The sequence below is a fragment of the Delphinus delphis genome, chromosome 1 (assembly GCF_949987515.2).
Source record: "Delphinus delphis chromosome 1, mDelDel1.2, whole genome shotgun sequence".
Taxonomy (NCBI): Eukaryota; Metazoa; Chordata; class Mammalia; order Artiodactyla; family Delphinidae; genus Delphinus; species Delphinus delphis.
The window spans coordinates 105,495,795-105,514,664 of NC_082683.1; the positions used below are offsets into that span (position 1 = coordinate 105,495,795).

The window sequence follows — 18,870 nt, forward strand, 5'->3', positions numbered from 1 at the left end:
CATATTAGGATCTAAAAATAGTTTGGACAGGCTGGATGGGAAATAACCTTTTTTCCCCCCTTTCAAATATGGCCAATATTGTAGAAAGGTGAAGACTTAGAAAATTACAGGTAAAACAAGAGGAGTTTTTTCTCCATATTAAATTAAAAATACTCTCTTGGTGCCTGGGCTCAAAAAATTTTGGAGCTGGGAAGGAGCTTAAAGATCATCTCACGCAGTCTCTCAATTTAGAGGTATGGAAAGCTCATGGTTTAAATAACTTAGCCCAGGCAGAGCCAAAGATTGCTAACCATTCTCAGCCAAGACCTTTTTATTCTGTATATTAAACCACATTGTCTTATGTACATTGAATTAAATAAATACTTGTTTTAAGTGCAGGACCTTCTTTCTATACCCTAAGGATTGCAGGAGGATTCTTTAGGAATTCTGTGAAGAAATCTGGCATCCTAATGAGCATATTTAAAATATGGTAACTGTACCTTTAGGTCAAGTCCCTTTTCTTCACTAAATTTAGAATCAGAAAAATACAGACCTTTAACACAGCAGTGTTTGACCTTTCTGCTGTAACCTGGCTTACCGCCTTTACTGTTTGTAGAATAATAAAACATTGAGAGGAGGAAGAAAACATTCAGCTTGAAGAATCATGGCATTTGATTGTTGTGCTGTTTTCTCCAATAATTAAGAATGTGGAAGGAAATAGATTAATTGGGCTCAAAGTGTTTGTAGATAAAATGTATGTTTTGGATTCTGGATCTACTGTTTAAGTCTTGACTTTTAAGCACCTTAAGGCCTGTTGTGCTTTATGGCAAAAGCAGATCTAAGTGGGACAAAGGCAGACTGATTTTTGTCTGTTTCTGAACAAATGTGGATAGAATAGAAATAAGTGTAAATTGTTTTTGATAGTTCTCTTTTTAGTTTGTAGAAAGAAAAAATTGAAAGAAAAAACAATTTCCTTTAGCTAAATTCTGCTACAAATGTGAAGAAAAGCTCTTATCCTAAGAGCGAGATTGTTCTGTAAGGTCATTTTGATTCCTTTGTTTAATCTGGTTACTGTTAAATATCACCATCAGAATGCCTCCTGGTTGCTTTTCTTCTTTTTCTTTCTCTCTTTCCTTCTTTCTTTCTTATATTAAAGAAAAACTGCAACAGTGTAGTTCTCCTGCTTACTAATTTTCTGACTTTATGCAAACTGATTTATTTGCCTCCTACAGAATTTATGTCTGAAGACCCAAGGTTGTCAAATATCTAAAGAAAGGTTTGAAGCTTTATTCTAGCTGATAATTTCCTTCTTTATTGTCTGGCCCTGAACTACAATAGAAAAGCTGTCATAGAAGGGGTGTGGTCCCTTGGTAAACATTAATTCAGCTCTGGTTCACGTGCAGTTTTCTTTTCTATCTAAATTCAGAGAGTAAGAGACCTTTGCTTCAAGCCTTGCAATGCCAGAGTCTGCTCTTGTATGACTATGATAAATTTATCCCTCTCTATAGCTTAGCTATGTAACCCAGATCAGGCCCTTTGGAAGGGGTAAGCATTAGATGCTGGTGAAAGATTAGGCCTTTAATTTTATGCTAGTTGATAGTTCTTGTGTATCCCCTATTGCTAACAATAGGATAGAAAATTATAGTAGTTTGAGCCCTGTGACTTTCTATTATGACTATGAAAGTGTCAAGAAAACTGCTGTTAATCCAGAAGATCTAAATAACTGCCTTTTAGCCTAAAGGTCTTATTTTATGCAACCTTAGGCCTGGAAGCAATTCTCTTTTCTGATGCTGAAAAGCATTTGTCCTGAGTCAAAAGCAACTGAATTTAAAATTATATTATGATTACAACATGATTTTAGTAACTGATAGCATGGAGATTAACACTGATTCAACCAAATCAAGTATTACTGATTTCAGGCGCTACAAAATCTTCATAGGAGTGGTTGGTTTATGTACTTGATATTTCACAAGATTCATTATGAGCTGTTTACTCAGTGGGACTTTGCTAGGTACTCTTTTGGCAGACTTATCTGAAAGGAAATTTTTTTTCCTGAGATTTAAAATAATAAAATATTATGAATAAAGAAGAAACAAACATCTTCTAGCCTTTAGGTCAATACATTACATTTACCAAATTAGGGGTTTCCTGTGATGATTCGTGCCAGGATGGGTTCAGATGAGATCCAGACTCATTATGTACTTTTCTGTGGCATCCTTTGGATTTAAAGTTGATGTTGAAATGCGTAAATTAAACATCTACCTTTTTATCTATTTATCTGGTCTTTTTCTAAGAGAACCACTGAGAGATTAGAGCAATGGTCTGGGAATTAGGAGACAGGCCTATTTTTGTTAATTTGCTTTTGTTTTTATTGTTCTGTTTACTTTATTAAACAAAAACTTTTGGTCCGTACAATATTCCAGGCATTATGGTAGGCAATGGGTTTATAAAGATGAAAAGGAAGTTACCAACTTAACTGCATTTGGTTTAATTGGATCCTTTTCCTGATTTCCAGTGTAACTTTGGACAAATTACTTATCTAAGTCTCCATTTCCTCAAATGTAAGATAGGATTGGACCAGATGGCTAATTTATAAAGTGTCCTTCACAGCTCTAAGATTCTTTGGTTTAAAGTGATTAAATATGACCATTTAAAACTTGAAGCTATTTAATTCTGCTTGTTATAGTTTAAATTTGAAAAATATCTTGTAATAGATGTTGTTGGAAATTTGTTTTACACCGAGGAAGTAAGAAGGCAAGTTTGGTAGAGAATGTTTTATCGTTAAATAAATGATAAAATTATTTATCAGTCAGAATTGTTGTAAATATCTATTAAAATAGTTACCTCTCCCATGGTGTGACATAATTCACATCGCTTCAGTGCAAGGCTCCCTGTTATACCCACAACAACAAATATCTCAATTTTTTCTAGGAGTCATTATCCTTGCTACTTTTCTCTTTCTCCCTGTCTCACCATCCAGTCCTGTTGACTCTACCTTCAAAACATATCCAAATCTATCCATTTCTCTCTCCCTCCATTACTACCACTATAATCCAAGCCACTATTATCTCTCCCCTGCAGCAGCCTCCTAGCTGGTCTTCCCATTCCTATTGGTGCTCCCAACAATCTATTCATCACAGAGCAGCTATTTAAAATTTAAATATGATTGATTACTTTTCCGTTAAAAAACCCTGCAGTCCATTCTCATTTCAATGAGAATGAAATCCAGCTTCATTACCTCCGATGTAGGTTCTGTACACCAGATCTGGCCCCTCCCTGCCTTTCCACCTCATCGTGTATTACCATCCACTTTGCCCAGTATGCTCTAGCCCTGTGCTTTCCAGAAAGGCCGCCACTAGCCCTGTGTGCCTACTGAGCACTTGAAATGTGGCTAGTCCGAAATGAGACATGCTGTGAGTGTGAAGTATAACCTTAATTTTAAAGACTTACTATGGAAAGAATGTAAAGTATCTTGATAATTTCTATATTGAATACATGCTTATGATAATATTTTAGGTATAATATATTGGGTCAAAGAAAATGTTTTATTAAAATTAAGTTTACCTATTTATTTTTACTTTAGTCAATGAAGATACTAGAAAATTTTAAATTACATATGTGGCTCATATTATATTTCTCTTGGAAAGTGCTCCTCTAACCACGTAGGCTTTTCTCTTTCCCAGGGGCATATCTACCCGAGGTCTTTTCCGTTAGTTGATCCTCTGCCTGGATTATTCTTCTCAATAAGATTATTCTTATTTTGCAGAGCTGGTTCTTTGTCATGTAGATCTTAATTTAAACGCTGCCTGATAGAGACCTTCCACTCATCAACCACTTTAAAGTAACTTAACAACTTTGTCATGCTTTCCTATTTTATAGCATAGGGCTTGTCACTAGCTTATATTTAGTGTATTTCCTTGTTCTTTTATCATTTAGCTCCCCACTCCAAATCCCACAGTGCTTTGCATATTAGGGGGTACTTCATAGATGTTTTAAAAAATGATGAACAGCCCTGGAAGAATAGAAAAGATTTTTCTTCTGAAATCTTTATACTTCCAGTCAGTTGCTGTCAGGAAGGGGTTTAAGGTAAGCTGAAACCCCACTGCCTAGAAGGTGGTAATCAGAGCTTAAACATGTGAGGTAAAGAAAAAATGAATATAGCTGCCTTTTTTCTCTTCCTAATGGATTTGTATTTTCCCTAATGGGAGTGCAGGAGAAAGGGAGGGGGGATAGGCAGGGAGAGAAGAGATGGAATTTAATGCCATAGTGAATTGCTAAAGTTTTATTTTTGTATCTTAGCTCATAATGAATATTAGGTACAGTTCAGTAAGTTTATCTTAGTCTGATCATCCCAAATATAAATAGATTTTTTTTCACCTGAATCTTTTGGGTGAATCGATATTCCTATAAAACATACCTCCTTCCCAGACCCTATGGATTTTAAAATTTATTTTAATTTTTGTTACTTTTTATTTTGAAATAATTTCAAAGTTAGAGAAGTCATAAGAGAAGTACAAAGAACTCACAGATTCACCAGTTGCTATATGTTGCTACGTTTGCTTTATCACTCTCACTGTTTATAGACACATTTTTTTTTATTCCTGAGTTATTTGAGAATTAGTTGCAGATATTATGCATCTTTACGCTCAATAAGCATGTATTTCCTAAAGACAAGGACATCTCTTACATAACTACAGTACAATTACCAAAGTTAGGAAATTTAGTATTGATTAAATACTATTATCTAATATATGGTCCATATTTGAAATCTACCCATTTTTCCAACAATGTGAATAGGCATGTTGTAAGAAAGATAGTTGAACTATAACTTTTTCTCCCTTAGGGATGGTGTGAGTTTGACCTTTTGAATTCCCTGATTGAAAATAGGATAAAGCAAATATTTGGTCATCATAAGCATTTAAAAAAATCCTCTCTTCTTTTTAATCTCTGAATTACTTGCTTTAACTGAATAGAGAAAGAGAAAGGTGGGGAGGGGAGCTAGAGAGGAAGTGAATCAGTACTCAGAATGCGGAACAGGACTGGCTTCAGGAATTACTGATAAGCCATTCAGCAAGGCTGGTTTTCTAAGTCTCTGGCAAAAGATGCCAAAGACATTTGAAGATAAACTTTATTGTTGGCTACGCTTAACTTAATCGTCTCACTGCTTCTTCCTAGCCCACGACCGAAGAGTTACTCAGACAACCAAAGCTGAATTCAGGTGAGACCGGTACAACTCAGCAGGCTGTATCTGATTCCCATTTGACAGAACTCCAGGAAAAAATCCAGCAAACAGAGGCCACCAACAAGGTATCGGAGATCACAGGGTTTTTTGAGAACGTGACTGGCTCTAGCTGGGTCTGCGTTAACCTCTCCGAGTAGGACCTGGGAGATGGGTACTGTGTATGCCTGGTGCTCTGTGGAATATGTTCTTAAAAGTGTAGTTCTTTCCTGTATCTCCCATCAAGATTTTAGCCTGTTCTGCACAGATCAGAATTTCTGGTGCCTTTTAGGTCTGATAATAAAACATGAGTGCAGTTTTCAACTGTATAAGGCACTGAGACAAGAGGTTCATGCTTTCGATTTTGGTTTAACTTCTTACCCCTGTAGAGCCCATGGGTTTTAACACCTTCTTAGAAGAAAATTCCCACAATTTGGGATGCTGTGCTCCTGGCTTTGTGTACCCTTGTGTCCTGTCCTGTAGTAGATAGCAGAAGCTCCTTGGTCTTCGTGTAAAAGGTCCACAGTGACTCATGTGGACCAGTACCCCCAGTATGGCTGCCGTCATAGAGAAAGCACAGTGCATGAGAATTGAAGCAATTGAGTATTAAAAGAAGTATTTCACATGTCCTGCTACTTTCTCTTGCTGATTGACTTAGGACTTTAATGGTTATGCTATGTGGGGAAAAATTAATAAGGTAATATTCCCTAAGAAATCCTTTAAACCTAGATTTGAGGAAGGACTTCATGGTTGCATTTGAGGTTAAAAGAAATCATTGACCTACCAAACTGTTTTTCTTTGCTGAATTCAGATTCTTCAAGAAAAACTGAATGAAATGAGCTGTGAACTAAAGTCCGCCCAGGAGTTGTCTCAGAAGCAAGATGGTACAATTCAAAACCTCAAGGAAACTCTGAAAAGCAGGGAAAATGAGGTAAAATGTTTGGCAGTCAAGGACCCATGAGGAAACAATTTTTCCCATCAAAGTAGACAAGTATTCTATAATTTGTTGAATTGGATATTGTCAGACTAACAGATCTTAGCCTAGAGAAACTGTAGTGTCATCTAAATTGGAATTTTGGAACAGTCCTGCTTCTAAAATCTGTACAGGCGAGATAACGGAATTTATATTTAGCTCGCTAACATTTTTGGTACTCCCTGTCTTTGTTTTCAGACCGAGGAGTTGTACCAGGTGATCGAAGGTCAAAACGACACAATGGTAAAGCTTCGAGAAATGCTGCACCAAAGTCAGCTTGGACAACTTCATGTATGTGAGGGTCACCTGGGACAGGAGGCATCACTTGAGCATGTGCCACTCGCAGCCACAGTGTTGATCTTGTTGTTCTTGTCGGCTGCTCAGTGCTTGCCCTCCTTGTGATGATGATTCTCACTCTCCTTTCAGAACTCAGAGGGTACTTCCCCAGCTCAGCAACAGGTGGCTCTGCTTGACCTTCAGAGCGCTTTATTCTGCAGCCAGCTTGAAATACAGAAGCTCCAGAGGGTGGTACGACAAAAAGAACGGCAGCTGGCTGATGCCAGACGATGTGTGCAATTTGTAGAGGCTGCAGCACAGGAGAGAGAACAGCAGAAAGAGGCTTCTTGGAAACATAACCAAGTAAATCATTAATCATTTTGTGGCACTGTGTAAATGCAGACTTTGCCCTGATAGTAACTTTTTATAAGGATAGCTTGTGTTGAACCCTTGAGTCACTTACTTAATCTAAGTAATTCAGCTCAACATTTGTTGCCCTTATACCATGTGCCAGGTATTGGGGCTGTGTTCTGGAAATACAAGGGTGAATATCACAGGCTCTATTCCTCTTAAGTTACTTGTAATATCGTATGAAAGACAGTCACGTAAACAGTATTTCAATGTGGTAAATACTGTAGAAGAGGCATATAGGGGTCCTGTAGGAATATATACAAGGGACCGGGGAAGGGAATCAGGAAAGCTTCACAAAGGAGGAGATATGTGAGATTATTCTTGAAGGGTGGGTAAGAGTCAGCGAGACAGAAAAGTGGGAAGAACAACCAAGTCAGAGGAATGGCGTGCACAATTAGTCATGTATGTTTTTTAAAATTAAAACACATAATTCTTAAATGGTTTCTTGTTCGCTTAGAGCAAATGCCATCTTTTTTTTTTTTTTTTAAGATTTAAAAGGATAGGTAGGAATGTTGTATCCTTGAGCTTACTGTAAAGTAAAGGATCCAGGTTTATGGTAGAACAGAGTCTCACTTAGTACTTATATAGATGTATCATTTTTAAGCCAAAAATAAGTATTGAACTGTAATATCAAATTTACATCCTACGCCCATCCACGGTTCCCATGATTTCCGACATCATATCTGACTCATGTGTAGTAGTATCTCTAGAGTAATTTTAAGAATGGCACTTTTTGCTACTTTATTTTTTGTTCTCTGTGCTTTGAAAGTTTTAAGGCCTCCATATCTAATGACCATGTGAAAATTTTAGATTGTTTGAAAAGGGAATCTGTTTAATTCAGGAATTGCGAAAAGCCTTGCAGCAGCTACAAGGAGAATTGCAGAGTAAGGGCCAACAGCTTCATACCCTGGAGGCTGAAAAATACAATGAGATTCGCACCCAAGAGCAACACATCCAGCAGCTCAACCACAGTCTGAGTCACAAAGAGCAGCTGCTTCAGGTGAGTCCACAGAATGATTTCAAGTACAACTGGGTTCCTAGAGCTCGGGAATTGATGTTCACATCATCTCAAAACATTAGTCCACCTGTGTTGAGTACCTGCTACATGTAGAACATTAAGAGGTGGGAATCAGGAGGATTCAGAAGAAATAGAAAGTACAATCTGTCGACCAAGATGCTAACCAGCAAGTGTAGGAAACAAGAAATACAGACCTGAAACAGTTAAGCAATAAATATTCAGCAAATAGTTATTAAGCACCTCTGTGAGTTAGATACTAGGCTAGGTATGAGGAAAATGAAGAGAAGATATGTCCACTGCTCCCACTGAAGACCTCTGTACAGAAAGTTCCAGAGTTATATAGACGATAAAATGAAAGTTATAGGAAAAAATGGAGCACCAAAGAAGAGACTGATCAGTTCTACCACCTACTCTAAGCTTTAGTCACACCGGATGCCTTATATTTCGCTAAGCATATGATTTTTTCATGGTATACATATGTTGTGCCAGTTTTTTTCTCTGATAGAGATACCCCACAGCCTCTTGGGGAACTCCTAGTCCTTTAAGACTCAGAGCAAATGTAACCTCTTTTGTGAGAACTTTAGTGACACCTTCAGGCAGAGTTAGGCAATGCAGCCCACGTTCCCCTAGTAGCTTGCTACATGCGTATATGTATACACCTGCGTATATGTGATGCAGAATAGTTGACATTCTGTATGTCTGTCATCTCTGCTAAACTGTGTTCCCCTTGAGAGTGATCACATTTTGTTTTTTATCCCGAATCACTCACAAATTCCTTGACAAAGTGTGGAAATTCAGTTAATACTGAATAAATGAATAAAGGAAAATATTTTTTGGTTTCATTAGGAATTTCGGGAGCTCCTGCAGTATCGAAATAACTCGGACAAAACCCTTGAAGCAAATGAAATGTTGCTTGAGAAGCTTCGGCAAAGAATACAAGATAGAGATGTTGCTCTAGAGGTATGTACCATAATTTTGCTTATGATGCTGTGGATTATTTCATCCACAGGGGGACTTCAGAAATGTATTTACTTAATTTGCTGCTTTTGGGAGTTGGTTTTCCATTCCTTTATATTTGGAATCTTATTGAATAAGAGTGATCAGAATAGTGACTCTTGTGGAGCTTTGGGATGCTGACTTTGCTTGCAGCGGGCTATAGGCGAAAAGTTCTCCAGTCTAGAAGAAAAAGAAAAAGAACTGCGTCAACTTTGTCTTGCCGTGAGAGAGCGAGATCATGACTTAGAGAGATTGCGCGGTATCCTCTCCTCCAATGAAGCTACCATGCAGGTAAGAGCAAAATCTGTCACGACTTGGTATCCCTCTCCCACTTGGATTCTAAACCTGAAATATCACCCCTTCCATCATTTTCTGAAAACCAGGATATTTGCTTTATTAAAAATATATATATACAAAAGCAAACAAAAGTAGCAGTCATTAGTTCTGTCGTTATACATAAGGGAGTGAGAAGTTTTAGCACTTCTACTGTGAACTTTGTGGGAGAGGGCAGTGAATATGGATTTTTATACATAGTTCTAATTTATTTCTAATCCTTGCTAATATTTATATACTTTTATATAAATGTTGCTCAGATGCAGCTATTATATTGTATTTTTCTCATTAATATTATGTACATGTCTGTGTACAGCCACAATCAGAACACTTGTTTCTCTTATTAATATTTACTCTGGGCTATTTTTGTATATTTATTTTAGAGCTTAAATATCTAACCATCTGACACTTCTTGAAGTTCTTCACTTCCTCCAAAGTACTTCATTTAACACATACATTATACTTATCTCTCTACAGACTAGATGAGAGTTTCTAAAAGCAACAAATAGACTAGTATGGCATTGTTAGATTAGATACTACGTTTTTTCCTTTTGCAAAAGAAATTGATAGATAACTTAGGAGATAATGTAAAGGTGGATCAGGTTTCCTGTTTATGCTGAGGCGTGTGGGGTGGCCCTTTGACTTAGTGGCTGCTTTCTTTGTGACTGTAGTGTATGGAGAGTCTCCTGAGGGCCAAAGGCCTGGAAGTGGAACAGTTGTCTGCCAGCTGTCAAAACCTCCAATGGCTGAAAGAAGAAATGGAAACGAAATTTAGCCATTGGCAGAAGGAGCAAGAAAGTATCATTCAGCAGCTACAGACATCTCTGCATGACAGGAACAAAGAAGTGGAGGCAAGAATTTAGTTAACTTAAGGGCAGCTGGTTTAGTGATGACATAATCTCAGTCTTGCATTAGGACTCTTGAGGTCTGAGAGGCCGGCGACCCAAGTCTTTAATTCCATCCTGTCTCTGGGCAGGTCACTGGCTTTCACTGGGACTTCTTTTTCCTATACCTATAAACTCAAGGGGACAATTATCTTTCTCAAAGAAGTTATGTGAGAATTAATGAGATCTAGAAAATGTACCTACAGTACAATAGCTAACCTTTGTTATGGTGCTCATGCTGCGTCATGCACTTTCTTAAGAGCTTAATGGACGTCAATTCATTGAATCCTCGCAAATCTATGAGGTACATACTATTATTCCTCTTTGACAGACAAGGAAACAGACTTCTGAAGTGAAGCAACTTGTCCAAAGTGACATAGCTAATAAGTGGCAGAGCCAGTGTGCACCCCAGGCGATCTGGCTCCACAGTTTTAACCCCCATGTATTACCTCCAGTGTAGAACTAGCAGCTTCATCACCATGCTAATAAATACAGTGCTTGTTATTTTTTTCAGCTGATCATTTCGTGTTCCCCCTATAAAGTCAAACGGGAGTAGATAAATGAGATAAATGAACCGAGTGCCCATTTATCCGCACCTAACGTTATTATGTGCCCTGAGCATTATAGGGCAAGGACTTATTTTAGAAAACAATATGTAAGTTGCCATTCTAAGTATTTTTTTCTGTATTGTTAGTGTTCATTCACTGAGCATGTATTGACAGTCTTTTATGTGCCAGGCCTATGCTGGATCTGCGGGAACAAAAATGAATAAAACATCATACTTGCTCTCTCTTCTATGATAGATTCTTTTAAGCCCTTTGATATACAGTAGATGGAATTCTTTCCTCCAAAACTTACACTGTCTCTCCTGTATTAGGATCTTAGTGCAACATTGCTCTGCAAACTTGGACCAGGACAGAGTGAGATAGCTGAGGAGCTGTGCCAGCGTCTACAGCGAAAGGAAAGGATGCTGCAGGACCTTCTAAGTGATCGAAACAAACAAGTGGTGGAATATGAAATGGAGATTCAGGGCCTGCTTCAGTCCATGAGCAGCAGGGAGCAGGAGAGCCAAGTAAGGACTAATGCCCAGTCCAGAAGAGTACCACTTAGTGCGTTTATAGTCTGCACTATAGGAAGCATTAGAACTTTATAAAGTGTAAAATTTACGTCATTTTACTGTCCATTCTGTTAGTTCTTCTCCTTCAGCCTATTAACTAGACTACAGTTTTACGTCAGTCATCAGAGTATGAAATATTTCTAGAACACTTTGCATTTGGAGGGTACCTAAATAATACATGTCCCCACTCATTAAATTCATTATGTACATTTTCTTTTCCTTAATGTTCTGATAATTTTGACAGAAAGGAATATAGGGTTCTGGAGTGTTTTGATTTTGATTCTAAATGATCAAGACTTGAGTGATATTTTGTTTCTAGCCAGGGTATGGGAAAACTTATACTTTCCATATTTTCTCTTAATTCATGTAAAATCTGAGTTATTTTAAGAGAGAAAAAAAAGTTTGTGTTTTTTCAAAGGCCATGATGAGAATAAACAATCTCATAGTAATACGGCATGTAGTAATTTCAAAATAATGGTACACAAATATTTCAAAAGTAAATTCTTAACTTACCCTCCTTTTCACGTATCTTTCTCCTAAAGGCTAGAGAAAGTCTGGTATAGTTGACTTGTGCTGCATTTCAGGGACCAGTCACTCCGAATTCTCCCTAGTCAGTTCTCAGAGGGAACTAGATTCTTATCATTTGCCTATGTTATTTGACAATAATATTCTCTAATGCTTCCTTATATTATGGGATGGTTATATTCCACTCATCCAATTCTTAGGCCCACTGCAGTAAATACACATTTTGTTAGATACATGCTGCCATGTGCTGCAGAAATTGCTTCTGGAATAGACCTAACAAGATCATTGTGAATTATTTAAGTCTTTGGCAAGAGGCTAACAAGTCTTTGAGTTTTCTTTTTCACCCCTTTGTAATTTGAAAGAATTAGCCTTATAACACTTAATATACTGCTGGTAGTAAAATAATGGAATCTAGGAGATGCCTGAGATCACAAAAGATTTTCAGCGCAAGAAAAAGTGTAATGATTGTATTCTTCTAAATCTGCTTCTCGAATTTTATATGCAGAAAAATCCCTTGAATAGCTTTTTAAAAGCGTAGCCTCAAGAATTTGCATTTCTTATAAGCTTCCAGGTGATGGTGATGCCGCTGGTCCATGAGCCACACTTGGAGGAGCAGCGCTAAAAGCAGCACTGCTAGAAAAAGAGTACCAAGCCAGATAGATCATATATAGGGCACAAGATGTCTTGTGTATTATTCACTCTGTTTCTTCTCATAACTTCACAGAGATTTTTATTAGGGCAAATTAATAATGTACTGTTACCTCTAAGATGGTTATGTCCAAATCCCTGAAGAGTCTGAATTTTACATACTAAAACTGGAAGGTTATTCTTTTATTTCCCTTAGAAGTTATGACAAGAGCTCAGCTTCTTATTTAAAATAGTAGTAATTCTCCCAGAGACAGTCGATGCTATAATATAGCTAATATATTCATCATCTTATACCCTCTTTTAGTCTTAGTTTATTATTTCTAGATTTTCTGATTAAATGCAGACCTTGGTAGCATTTGTTTGTTCTAAATTTTTTCCTTATTGTACCATCATGTGTCTTAGAAAACTGTGGGATTTGAAATGAAATAAACTGGGTTTGGTGATTCTGAGGTTCAGATTCTCCTGATCATGTGGTCTGATAAAAATGTTTCTGTGTGATTGATTCATTCAATAAATAGGTCTCGAGTACCTGTGAATTGAGTGCCTACTATGTGCCAGACATTGTTCTGGGTGCTTGGGATTCAGCACTGAACAAAACATAGTACTTGCCCTCAGAAAACTTACATCCAGTTGGGGCAGGGCGGGGGGCTGGGGAGAGAGAGAGAGACAATAAATAGATATATTGATTACCGGTAAGTGCATTGTAAAAAGAATTTAACATGACGGGAGAATTAGGAGTAGAGATGAGATTGCTGTTTTAGATAGGAAACGCAGACTAGGCCAATCTGATAAAGTTGACATTTGGCAAAGACCTTAAGGGAGTGTACCAAACAAATGTTTGGGCAAAGACCATTCAGGCCAAAGGCACATGAGTAAAGAAAGACATATGTTACCCAATTCAAACCAGAATCTTAATACCTTAGCCTGATAGTTCTAGCAGAACAAGTGTAGATTATTTTATCTGTAACAGATGTGTTATATTCCGTTTTTCCAATATTGTGCCTATGAGAGACTTTCTTTCTGCTCACTGACTATGGTTTTTCCTATAAAATAAAAGCAAGGAAACTATTTCTTAGGGCCCCACTGGCTTTTCTTAAATGGTTGGCTTTTAACAATGACATCAGAACACAAATTTTTTTTTATTAGAATATCTCTCTAATGTTATGTGTGTTTTCCTTACTAGGCTGCTGCAGAAAAGATGGTACAGGCCCTAATGGAAAGAAATTCAGAATTACAGGCCATGCGCCAGTATTTAGGAGGGAAAGATTTCATGACGTCCCAGGCACTCATCTCTAACCAACCAGCTGAAGTTACCTCTGTCAGTCCCCATCTTGCAGAGCAGACTGATCAAGTAAGAACCATAGACTTGTATAGATGTTTATGCCAACTGCATTTTCTTTTTATATCTGAGGCATAAGTATGATAATTTTAATATCAAGTTGTGCAAGAATGTTCCAAGTCCTTGTCATTGTGATCATGGTTCCTGTATCTTCCTAAATCCCCCGACTCTTCCAATTTTTAGGGTTCAGTGCCTATACCCTCCAGAGATGATAGCACCTCACTGACTGACAAAGGGGATACTAGCATACCCAGGTCTGCGTTAGGTAAGTATCAAATTTCATTTCACTCAGGAACCTCTGTCTTTCCTTCCTGTAACTCTCTGTTAATAGGTTTGGCCAAGACTCTCTTTCTCTTCCTACCATAATGGAAAAAATAAGTTTGGATTCCACCGAAAGGCTGAAGACATGTGTCTTCTAGGGAGAACTGCCCTTGCCTTACTTTGAATTAAAAGTATTGCTCTGGCCACACGATTTGACTCAGAGAAACTGCATCCTAATTCTCTTTTTCAGTTAGCTTTGCAGGGATTCAGGAAGGCGGGAGGCAGGGTTTCCAAACCTGCACGGCAGGACCACAGGGCTGACGCTGTCTCCTGGGTACCTTAAGCAGGCTGAGGCTGCTCACTGTAAATTGACATAACCCACATGACAGTGTTGGGAGGGGTAGGCAGTGCCAAGCTCCCCTCCATCCAAGGGATGGTTATAGGCTTTGAACTCCCTAAAAACAACTGAGCAAAACTCAAATGGGTGCCTTAAAGTCTCTGACTTTCACAGACCAAAAGTTTGGGATCTAGGGAAGCATCAAAGAAACTATTATCCAGTGAGTTCCAAAAATAGGGGCTCACCATGGTTAGTGACTTGGTGATTATAGTGCTATGATAAGAAATGCTGTGGACTTGGAGAATTAACTTACGATTTGTTTAATGATTTTAAGAATGCATAAACTTTGTGTTATAGTGTAGGGTATTATGGAATTCATAGATAAGTTGTGCAAGTAGTCATTTTTTAGTGAGAAACTTTATGCTCGTTAAAGAGTAAAGGATGCTGGATTTGTTTAATTTACTCCGTATTTACCTTTTTTTAAAAGCATCTTTCCCCAATTTTTTATTTTGCAAATTTCAAGCCTATAGAAAAGTGGCAAAAAATAGTACAATGAATACCCATATACAGTTTTATTAAGATTCACCAATTGTTAACATTTTGCTACTTTTGCATTATTTCTTTCACGCACGCACACACAGATATAATGTTTTTTTTCTGAACCATTTAAAAATTACAGAAATCATTGACACTTTATCCCTAAATACTTCATTATGTACTTCCTAAGAACAAGGGCATTGTCTTCCATAACTACAATATAATTATCACGCTCAGGAAATTTAGCTTTAATACAGTCCTAGTATCTAATGTACAGTCTATATTCAGAGTTCCCATTGTCCCAATAATATTCTTGATAGCTGGTTGTTCTCTTCCCTCAGGGATCATGCATTGCACCTACTTGTCATGGTTCTTTAGTCTCTTTTAATCTAGAACAGTTTTCTAGCCTTTTTTGTCTTTTTTGACATGGGCTTTCTTTGTCAATTGAAGTATAGTTGATTTACAATGTTGTGTTCATTTCTGATGTACAGCAAATTGATTCAGTTTTTTATATATATGTATATATTCTTTACCATATTCTTTTACATTATGGGCTATTACAGGATATTGAATATAGTTCCCTGTGCTGTACAGTGGGACCTTGTTGTTTATCCCTTCTATATATAATAGTTTGCATCTGCTAACCCCAGCCTCCCAATCCAACCCTTCCCCCCACCCCCCCACCCCCCGACAACCACAAGTCTGTTCTCTGACATTGGCATTTTTTAAAACTCTGGGCCAGCTAATGGCCCTCAATTTGGCTCTGATTGTTTCCTCATGGTTAGATTCAAGTTAAACATCTTTGGCAAGAATACTACATGGATGATGTCTTTCTCAGTGCATCACATCAGGAGCACATGGTATCAGTTTGTGTTATGCTCGGTGATATTAAGTTTAGTTGTTTGGTTAAGGTTGTATCTGCCAGATGTCTCCACTCTGAAGGCTCATTTTCCCCTTGTAATTAATAAATGATCTGCCAGCAAATGCCTTGAGATGTTGGTAGTTCTGCTTTCCCACAGTCATTCACCCAGTGGTTTTAGCATCCTTTGAGCCTGTTGGAACTCACTATTTGGTAGTTTAAAAAAGAGATTTTCTATTTCTAAAATTCCTTCTTTGTTTAGTAGTGTGTATTCTTTTATAAAGAAGAGATGCCCTTTCCCTGTTCTTCCTACTCCGTTTGTTTATATCAGTATGGAGTAATGGGTTCTTTTTTTTAAAAAAATCATTGTATTATCCATTTCTGTCATTATTCCATTTGATAACCACATTATCCCGGATTTGGCCAATTGGAGCCCCTTCAAGCTGTTCCTCTGTCCTTTCAGTATTTCCCCATCTGTTTTTGAGCACTTCCATACTTTCTGGCACAATAAGATGTTCTGTGATTTTCTTTTACTTTGCCTACCTCCGCCCTGAAATTATCCATTACTTCAAGGAGCTCTCTGGTTCCTTTTACTGGGTAATGGCATTTATATACTAGTATCTGGATATAAGATAGGTTCATAGCTGCAGGTATGTCATTTGTTTCTAGGCCCTTTTAAGTGAACAGAGCTAAGGATGTTTATATGTATATGTGTGAGCGTGTGTGTGTGTGTGTGTGTGTGTGTGCGTGTGTGTGTATATACACATATATATATGTATGTGTATATACATACACACACGCACGCGCGCGCACACACACACACGCACACACACACACACATATATATCTCCATTTGATACTGATTCCTCTAATTCCAGTTAAACAATACAAGTTCTTTCTTTCCGTTATTTTGTATTTGTATCTGCCTTCTCCCAACATTGAGAAACCTGGTTACCTGTAACATCACTATATTTATACATTTGCACAGTACACAAAAATAGTTTCAGAATACCACTATCAACACTAAATCTATTAAATAATGTTTAAAATTTCTTTATAATTCTTTTTATCCTTAGAATATTTCCCACCAAGGGTGTACAGTTAGAATACTGAGTGCAAAAATTATTTGGATTAATTTTTTTTATTATCTTCTGGGTGGTTATCTTATCAATTTGCTATTTAGTTTCATTTATTTATGTTAGTATTCAGTGTTTGGCTTTTGCTTCCTCATTGTGGAACTAACTTTACACATTAATAATAAAACATTAACGTGCTTCAAAGCTCAAAAATATAGAAAAGTGTACTCCGAAGTCCCATCTACTTCCCTGTCCTTTCTCTCCTATTTTTACTCATCCCCTGAAGACAACCAGTTTCATTTCTGAGGTACCCTTCCTGTGTTTCTTTTTGCAAAAATAAGCAGATCAATTCTATGTGTATATGTGATGTGTATGTGTATGTTCTTATTTCCCGTTTTCCTAATATAAAACATACTTCACTAGATGTATTCTTCTGTGCTCAGCTTGTTGTACTTAATATCTTGGATATCACTCCATATAAGTTCATTAAAGATATTCCTCATTCTTTTTTACGGCTATATATAGTATTTCACTGTGTGGATATACTATGCTTTATTCATTCTTTTATAGGCTTGTAGGTTGATTGCAGTATTTTGCTATTACAAATAATGCTGCAAAGAACAACCTGTGCATATGTGTTTTGTTGTTGTTGGGTTGTATCTTAAATTCCTTAGAAACAAGGCAGCAAAGATCACATTATGTTGATACTGATTATAACTAGCATTATGTATTCATTTTTAGGAGACTTGGATACAGTTGCAGGGCTGGAAAAAGAACTGAGTAATGCCAAAGAGGAACTTGAGCTCATGGCTAAAAAAGAAAGAGAAAGTCGGGTGAGTTTTCTTGTTAAGCCTAATTTCTTAATTCCTGTTTTTTTCAAAATACTTCATATTTAAAAGAGTAAAATTCTCCAAGTATAATATCTGGGTCCAAATGCAGGTTGAGCCCTTTTGCTTTCTGGAGAAAAATAGAAATCCCTTTATATACACATTTCTCACCAAGATGCTCTTGTTATTTATAATGAGGATCATTAAAACTTTTTAAGTGCTGAAAAAACACAGCTTTCTCTGCCCATTGCTAACTGGAATAAAATAATTACAAAGGACTTGTGAAAAAATGAAGTGCTACATAATTGCTGCTTAGAATTATGACATTAGAGCCATGAAATTAGTTTTAGAAACATGAAACAGGAGAAATTTGAGAAGGACCCACTTTTATTGTGTACTTGCTATATGCAGTGCACTGTACTGGATACTTAAATTAGCACTAATACTTACAGCTCTGCTAAGTAAGTCATATTGGCCCTATTTTATAGATGAAGAAGCTGAAACACTGTTTTAAAACCTGGAGGTAGGGAAGAGTTATATGGCTATAAAATGCTAAAGCTAAGATTTAAACTCAAGTCTTTTGTGACTCAGAACACTTCCTAAGAAGTCATTTCCTGGAGCAGATAATTTTTCCCATTCATATGTTCTATTTCTAGCAATAGAGGTTTCATCAATTTTCTTAGAAGAGGCCTCTCAGCCTTACAGGATCCCTTCCACTTCTTCTTCCCTATACAGCTAGTTGTTTGTACTATGATGTAGAAGAAGCATTAGGTCCACAGTATAGAGTTATAGACTAAAACTGAAAGCCTTTATGTTACTATGACCTCTATTTTAGATCGGTCAGTGTCATGGGTTCCTAAATTAAGTTTACCTGGCTAGTCTGTGTAGCTCCTCAGTTTTGTTCTACCTCTTTGTCATAGTTACATCTATAATATAAAACCTGCATTCATATTTGTGATGAAATTATCTTATTGTACCTCTAATTTCTCTTTTCATTACCATATTTCTCCTTACGGAGTTATATGAATCAAGTTTTGAGGATGTGAAATTGTGTGGCATTTAAAAAATACTAGTTTAAAAAATCCCCTAGTTCCCCTCCTTTTTCTTGGTTCTGCCCTAGCCACTATCATGTCAGATAATTTAGTTTCCACATGCTGTTCCTATTTTTCTCACATATACTCAATTAAGAGTAATGTTACTTTTGGTTTTGTCCTGTTTTCAGGATCATAAAATTATAGTTACTATAAATGAATATT

At 37.0% G+C, this 18,870-nt stretch overlaps 1 protein-coding gene across 29 annotated transcripts in view; it reads left to right on the forward strand.

Annotated features, from left to right (window-relative positions):
* PDE4DIP (phosphodiesterase 4D interacting protein) overlaps positions 1-18,870 on the forward strand; it is a 224,796-nt gene that overhangs the window by 136,019 nt on the left and 69,907 nt on the right. For all 29 annotated transcript variants that reach the window (XM_060028218.1, XM_060028087.1, XM_060028168.1 and 26 more), the window contains 12 exons: positions 5,155-5,286; positions 6,009-6,128; positions 6,369-6,461; positions 6,597-6,809; positions 7,699-7,857; positions 8,722-8,835; positions 9,025-9,162; positions 9,876-10,055; positions 10,966-11,160; positions 13,562-13,729; positions 13,901-13,982; positions 17,529-17,620. In XM_060028218.1, the coding sequence (XP_059884201.1) occupies positions 5,155-5,286; positions 6,009-6,128; positions 6,369-6,461; positions 6,597-6,809; positions 7,699-7,857; positions 8,722-8,835; positions 9,025-9,162; positions 9,876-10,055; positions 10,966-11,160; positions 13,562-13,729; positions 13,901-13,982; positions 17,529-17,620 (1,686 nt within the window). The remainder of the gene's footprint in view (positions 1-5,154; positions 5,287-6,008; positions 6,129-6,368; positions 6,462-6,596; positions 6,810-7,698; positions 7,858-8,721; positions 8,836-9,024; positions 9,163-9,875; positions 10,056-10,965; positions 11,161-13,561; positions 13,730-13,900; positions 13,983-17,528; positions 17,621-18,870) is intronic.